General features: G+C 36.3%; 1 protein-coding gene across 1 annotated transcript in view; it reads right to left on the minus strand.

The window, feature by feature from the left end:
- Positions 1-7,540, minus strand: part of LOC131424754 (zinc finger protein 260-like) — a 100,497-nt gene extending 92,957 nt beyond the window's left edge. The window contains exon 1 of the mRNA XM_058584079.1: positions 7,377-7,540. Within this exon, the coding sequence (XP_058440062.1) occupies positions 7,377-7,379 (3 nt within the window). The 5' untranslated portion in view covers positions 7,380-7,540. The remainder of the gene's footprint in view (positions 1-7,376) is intronic.
- Positions 7,541-8,015: the final 475 nt, after the last annotated feature.

Below are 8,015 nucleotides of genomic sequence, written 5' to 3' on the forward strand. Positions count from 1 at the left end.
AAATTCCAGTGACATTCTTCATAGAACAAGAAAAAGCAATCATGAAATTCATTTTGAAAATTAACAGGCCCAGAGTAGTTACAACAATACTTAGCAAAAAGAGTGAAAAAGAAGGCATCACAATACCAGACCTTAACTATATTACATGGCAGTAGTAACAAAAATGACATGGTATTGGCACCAAAATAAGACATGTAGACCAACAGTACAGAATAGAAAACACAGAGAGAAACGCACATAAACACCTTATCTCATACTAGACAAAAGTAGCTATTCAACAAATGGTGATAGGAAAACTGGAAATCCATATGAAGCAAAATGAAATTCTACCTCTATGTCCCACTCTGCACAAAGATCAACTCAAAGTGTATCAAAGACCTAGGCACTAGAACAGAGACCATGCATCCACCTAATAGAAGAAAAACGAGGCTCAAATCTTCACCAGGTCAGCTTAGGAATTGACTTCCTTAACCAGACCCCTAAAGTACAAAAAGTAAAACCAAGAATCAATAAATGGAATACATTCAAACTAAAAACTGCTTTTCAGCAAAAGAAGCAATAAATAATGTGAAGAGAGAATACAGAACGGGAGAAAATCTTTACCACAGGCATTAATCTCCAGGATATATAAAGAACTCAAAAAACATAACACCAAAAAATAATAATAAAAATAATCCAATCAATAAATGGGCTAAGGAACTAAATAGACATTTCATGGAAGAAGAAATACTATCAATCAACAAACATAGAAAAAAAAGGCTCAACATCTGTAGCAATTAGAGAAATGCAAATAAAAACTATTCTAAGATCTCCTCTTACTCCAGTCAGAATGGCAATTATGAAGAATACAAGCAATAATAAATGTTGGTGAGAATGGGGAGAAAAGGGCATACTCACACATTGCAGGTGGGACTGCAAATTGGTCAACCACTATGGAAAGCAGTATGGAGATTTCTCAAAAAAACTTGGAATGGAACCACCATTTGACCTAGCTATCCCACTCCTTGGCTTGCACCCAAAGGACTTTAAATCACCATACTACAGTGAAACAGCCACATCAATGTTTAGAGAAACTCAATTCACAATAGCTAAACTATGGAAACAACCTAGATGCCCCTAAATAGATGAATGGTTAAAAAAAAAAATCAGTGCACATACACACTGGAATATTACTCAGCCTTAAAGAAGAATGAAATTATGCCATTTACAGATAAATGAATGAAGTTGGAGAAATCATATTAAGTGAAATAAGCCAAAAAACAAAAGCCAAATGTTTTCTCTGATAAGCCAATGATGATCCAACAAGGGAGGGGGGAATGATGAATAAATTTTGGATTGTGCAGAGGGGAGTTAGGGGAGGAAAAATGGTGTGGGTATGGGAAGGATGATGGAATTAGACAAACATTATTACCCTATACACATGTATGATTACCCTACTTTTGTGACTCTGCACCATGTATAGCCAGAGGAATGAAAACTTGTGCTCCATTTTTGTACAATGTGTCAATTCTAAAATGAATTCTACAGTCATGTATAATTAATAAGAAATTGTGAAGAGACACACAAAAATGCAAGTGATAGTTTCTGAATAAAAATTATTTTTCATAATAAAAAAACATTTACATTACTATGCCATGGCTATATGTATGTATGTATATATATATATATATATATATATATATATATATACACACACACACATATGATCATTAGTGAAGTGTTGTTATTTTCTTCTTATGACTCATTTATATTTGTATGAGAAAAACATGTCTGAATAGTCATGAATATTGGATGTCTGTCAATTTTCCCTATATACATAACTAAATGTAACTTAAACTATATTTTCATATATTCACATTTATATACATAGTAGCACAATTCACAATGGCCAAATTGTTGAAGCAGTTCAGATGCCCATTAATAGATGAATGCATCAAGAAATCTCTCTCTCTCTCTCTCTTCATCCATCTCTCTCTCTCTCTCTCTCTCTCACTCACTCACTCACACACACAGTTTTACACAATCATAAAGAAATTTTAAATATTGGCATTTGCCAGTAAATGGATGGAAATGGAGAATATTATGCTAAGTAAAACAGATTAAAAAAATCAAGGGTAAAATGTTTTATCTCATATGTGTCAGCTAGAGCAAAACTAGGAAAATGTGATTGGATATCATAAATATACAGGGGAGATTAGAGATTGAGAAAAGAAGGGACAGGAATGGAGAAAAATGTGGACAGAATTGAACAAAATGTTATTTGCATATATGAATATAACACTGTCAATTACATATTTTTGTATATATAAAGTACCAATGAAAAGAAATAAATGAGAGAAAGAAAGATTAGTAGATTAGACTAAGCAGAATATTAGGAGGAAAGATGGAAGAGAAAAGAAGGTAATGAGGATTAAAAGGGAAAAATCAAATTGAACCATGTATAATTTTGGCAAAATAAACACAATTAATATGTATAACTAAATGTTGTAATTAAAAAAATTCTTTTTTTAATTTGTTGTTGTTATTTTGGAAGTGGTAGGAATTACACTAAGGTTACCTCACAAGCAAGGAAATTTCTATACCACAGAGTCATAAACCCGACACAAATGTATGTTTCTAATCTTTATTTTTGGAAGAACATCGTCACTCTTTCTCGTAGTTATTGTTTTAAGCCATTTATTATTATTAAAATAATCTTCTCATATCTTAAGGAATACTCTTAACACATGTTAAGAATTCCATTGTTCAGCCAAAACTTTGTACTATTTTGCATTTATGTCTTGTATAATCGCTTGCATATCTAATCCAAAATCAAACCTTGTTTCTCTAATGATCAATGTCATCAATCTCACCAAATATTCAGTCCTCTGGACTTTACAGTCTCCTCATTCTTGCATTGGCTCCAGCTTAGGGTTGATAATACTCTAATCTACACTAGAACATAGGCCTTCATTTGTATCAACCACACACCTACACAAAACCTTGTGCTGGGATAAACAAACAAAAAATGCTGTCATCTGACATTTCCATATTCATACAGAAGCAATTGTACAAGTCACCTCTATGAGAAATAAGCCACACTGACAAACAATAATAGGAAAACACAACCCTGACAAATAAGTAGAGAACAAAGAAAATATTTGACAACTTATTTTTAGATTGTCCTTACAAATATGCAGATATGTTCATGACAAAATCCAATTTAGATAGCCATCTTTCTGTCTATAATTTTATTACCAACTCCACTTTTTCAAAGTCCAACTCTCATAGGTTTGCCACAGCTTTTATTCCAAGTTCACTACGATCATATGAAACTGATTAAACATGACCAAATTTACCTTTCAATTACAAAATCAGACCTAATTTTTGAGGAAAAAAATATGGCCTGCAGCTAAAGCATACTATATACAAAATTGACTTAACAAGTACTTATAAAATATTTCAATTTACAGTAGGTGACCACACTTTATTTTAACATGCTCATGGAACTCTCTCCAAAATAGGTCATATTGAAGGCCACAAAGGAAGTCCTAACAGAGAAAAATGTGCAACCAATGCTTTGTATCTTGTCAGGTCATTATTGCCTGAAATCAGTAGCAAGAAAAATTAAAGATACTATACAATCACATGGCGATTGAATACTTTTGAGTGTATGTCATAAAATAAATAAGGAGAGAAATTTTTAAAATCATAGATTCAAACAATAGAAATACTATATACAGAATTTCTGGGATACCATGAAGGAAGTTCTAAAAAAAGAAAATGCAGTTATGAGTTCCTACATAAAATACCAGAAAGACACAAACAAAATAACCTAGTAATACATCTGTTAGTCTTATAAAGACAAAAATCAAATTATTCTCCAACTGAGTATAAGGAAAGAATAAAGATAAGAGATGAAATAGAGAATAAAAAGAGTACAAAGGATTGATGAAGAAACTAGTTGGTTCTTTGAAAAACATTAATGAAATGAATAAACCCTTAGACAAACAAATCATAGGAAAGAGAAATTCATAAAATTAGAGATGAAAGAAGCAATATCACTACAGAGGCCAATGCAATTGAAAGGATTATCAGGGACTATTTAGAAAACTCATATTCTAATACACTGGAAAATCTGGAAGAAATGGTTAAATTTCAAGGCATGCATGACCTACCAAAGTTAACAAACTGCATATTGAAAACATAAAATAACAATAAAATTCAATGCAGCTGGGCACAGTGGCACATGCCTGTAATCCCAGCAGCTAGGGGGGCAGAGGCAGAAGGATCATGAATCCAAAGGCAGCCTCAGCAATTTAGCAAGGCGCTAAGAAACTCAGTGAGACTCTGTCTCTAATAAAATACAAAATAGGGCTAGGGATATGGCTCAGTGGTCGAGTGCCCCTGAGTTCAATCCCCAGTACATCCCCACCCCGCAAAAAAAAAAAAAAAAGTAATGCAAATAAAGCAATAATACCAAGCTTTTCAACACAGAATCTCCTGGACAAGATGACTTCAATACTAACTTTTACCAGAACATTAGGAGGAATCAACACAATGCTCCTCAAGTTACTCCTCGAACTAGAAAAATAAGAAACACTCCCCAATTCATTCTATGAAGCCAGTATCATCATGATTTTAAAAACCAGGCAGGAGACCAGCTGTGTTGCATACCTATAATCCCAAACTGTGTTGCATACCTATAATCCCAAAAATTTGGGAGGCTGAGCCAGGAAGATCACAAGTTCAAAGCCAGCCTCAGTAACTTAGCAAGACCTTGCATTTTAGTTAGCTATTTCACCACTGTGACTAAAAGAACGAGCACATTTATAGAGGATTAAGAGTTTATTTGAGGGCTCACAGTCTTAGAGGTTTTAGTCCATAGAAAGCCAGTTTCATTCCTCAGGGCTCAAAGTGAAGCAGAACATCTTGGTGGAAAGAAAGAGTGTGACAGAGGAAAACAGCTCACATGGTGATGAGAAAACAAAGAGAAAAACTCCACTTACCAGACATAAATATATACCCCAAAGCCCTGACCCCAATGCACTATTACCTCCAGTGACAACTCAGTTAATCCCATGCAAGAATTAATTCACTGATAGGGTTAAGGCTTTCACAATCCAATCAATTCCTCTCTGAACCTTCTTGCATTGTCTCGCATGTGAGCATTTGGGGGACACCTCACATCCAAAACTTAACACTTAATCTCAAAATAAAATCAAAAGAACTGGGATTGTATGAGTTGAATGGTACTGGGTTTAATCCCCAGTACTACCAAACAAAAACCAAAGCAAGATAAGAACACTTCTTGAGGGAAGAAAATGACAAACCAATATAACTAATGAACTTAGATGAATACCCCCTCAATGTGATAGCAAACCAAATCATATTTAATAGCACATTACAAAGATCATAGAGCATGATAAACTTGTTTTTATTGCAGGACTGCAACAAGCACAAATCAATATACATATAATACACCACATAAATACAAATATAAAATTCACATGATCATCTCAATAGATGCAAAAAAAAAAAAAAAAAAGCCTTTGACAAAATTCAATATCACATCCAGATATATAATCTGAAGAAACTGTGAATAGAAGGAAATTGCTTCAACATCAAAGGCTACATAACAAATCTAATGCCAGCTTTCTACTGAATAGGGAAGAGCTGAATGCAGTGCCTTTAAATGATGAAAAATAGAAAGGACACCCACCCCCACCACTCCTGTACAATAAATACATAAATTTAGCTGAAGCTTTAGGCAAGACGCAAAAATTAAAGGGATACAAATAGGAAAGGAAGAAGTCAAATTATATGTCTACAGATGACATAAGGTTAAACTTAGAAAATCCTAATGTTTCCACCAGAAGATTCCTACTGGTGATAAACAAATGCATCAAAGTTACAGAATAAATAAATCAGTATGAAAATCAATAACTTTTGCCCACAATAATGAATCTGTTGAGAAATAAATCCAAAAGTTGTTTTATTGCAAATAACTTAAAAATGCTTAGCAATAAGTCTAACAAAAGAAAGTAAAAATTTCCATGAGAAAAATTACAAAACACTGAAAACATTAAAATCATCTACAGATAAACTAAAGCCATCTACATTAAATAAACTAAATAAACTAAAGCCATCTATAGACTGAAAAAAAGCCATCAGATTACTTAAAGCCACCTACAGATGGGATATAATCTTGATCAAAATAACAATATTATTATTCTCATAACTAGAAGAAAAAAAAAAACCCTCAGAGTCTTATGGAATAGCAAGCAATTCTGTAAACTGTAAACCCGAAAACCTCAAAACATCTGACTTCAATTTATGCCACAGAGCCATAATAGCAAAAACAGTGTGTTTCTGGATCATAAACAGACACCATTAAACAAAACAGGAGCTACAGAGACCTAGAAATGTTTCACCATCTAATTAATGATAAAGATCTCCAAATATGCTTTGGAGAGAAGTCCTTACTTGACATCCATGCATATTATGAAACTATACCATTATGTTAATCATCAAGGAATAACAATATAAACAAAATCCACACACGAATCCATTTGCAGGTATGTTAGAATTATATATTTAATAGCGATAGAGAAGTCTAGAGAAATCAAACCATAACAAGGCCAGTCTCAGAAACTTAGCTAGACTCTGTCTCAAATAATTAAAAAAAAAAAAAAAAAAAAAAAAAGGCGGGGGGTGGGATTGTGGCTCAGCGGTAGAGTGCTCCTCCAGCAAGTGCAAGGCCCTGGGTTCGACCCTCAGCACCACATAAAAATAAACAAACAAAATAAGGGTATTGTTTCCGACTACTTCTAAAAAATAAATAAATAAATAAAAAGTACCAGAAACGTAGCTCAGTGGTTAAAGTATCCCTCCGGTCAATGGTCCAGTAACAAACAAAAGGAAAGTAAAGAAAAAAAAATGAAGTAAAAATGCAAACGAGCTAGCTCAGGAAGAAGCGAGTTCCCTATATCCTACACCTCCTCTCCCGCGGGAAACCCGCAGGTGGAGACTGGATGAAGATAATCGTGCCCCCAGTCAGCCACCACCATCTGGGAAGACACTGGCTGCAGGCACAAGGCGGCCAGATAGGGTTAGAACCGGGAGCTGAGGGTGCCCGGGGGGGGGGGGGGGGGAGGCTGTTCGCGGTTCTGTCCCGGGCACACTCGCCATCTGGAGGGCCAGTGGGACTGAGGGGGGGTACTGGGAAGGCTCAAGCCTGCAGAGCAGAGCGAGATTGCCTGCAGTCGCGTCGGCCGGCTCCCGTTCCCGCCACAGCCACGGTTCCAACAGTCTCTGCTTCCCCTCCCCCTGCCGCCCGCCGCCCGCCGCCCGCCGCCCGCCTCCCTCTCAGGCTCCGGATGCCACGCCACACTCACCATTTCCCCGTGCTCAGAAACCAAGCCTACGACCCAGGGATCTTCAGCACCCGCACAGCACCCGCGGAGCACCCACAACAGGGGACTCCAAACGTAACAGACGATCCTGCAGCTGAACAGTAGGAATGGCGGACCCGAAGAAAAGGACCCGGAGAGATCGAGGAAGCCCGCCCCCTTCTCGCTGGCTGCACACAGGATTGGACAGTTGTCAGGAAGTGCTCCTGATTGGACAGGGCATCGGAGGGTGCCCACCCACCCCCAGTATGAGCCCAGTAAGCCTTCTTTTTGATTGATATGGAATTATGTCCAATCCAGGCATGAATAAGGCCAGAATGGCAGGTTCTTGGTTGCATCGTGGTTTGTTGTTGGGTTTTTTTGTGTGTGTTTTTTTCTTTCCGAGGTCTGGGAATTGCACCCCAGAGCCTCCAACCAGCATAACATTTTCATTTAACCTTGCATATAATGTAATTTCCGTTTATGGATTACATATGCCTGTATATTATTCATGGTTGAAAGTGATATAGTGACAATTACTATGAAATTTCATTTAACTTTTCTGCTCTTCTTAGGAGGCAGATTGAACTGGGAAGCAACCTCCTAAAGCGACAACATTCAATGAAAACAGCATGTAAGGCACAA

Source organism: Marmota monax, unplaced genomic scaffold (assembly GCF_021218885.2).
Source record: "Marmota monax isolate L192 unplaced genomic scaffold, Marmota_monax_Labrador192_F-V1.1 WCK01_AAM20220418_F8-fsc00900, whole genome shotgun sequence".
NCBI classification, from domain to species: domain Eukaryota; kingdom Metazoa; phylum Chordata; class Mammalia; order Rodentia; family Sciuridae; genus Marmota; species Marmota monax.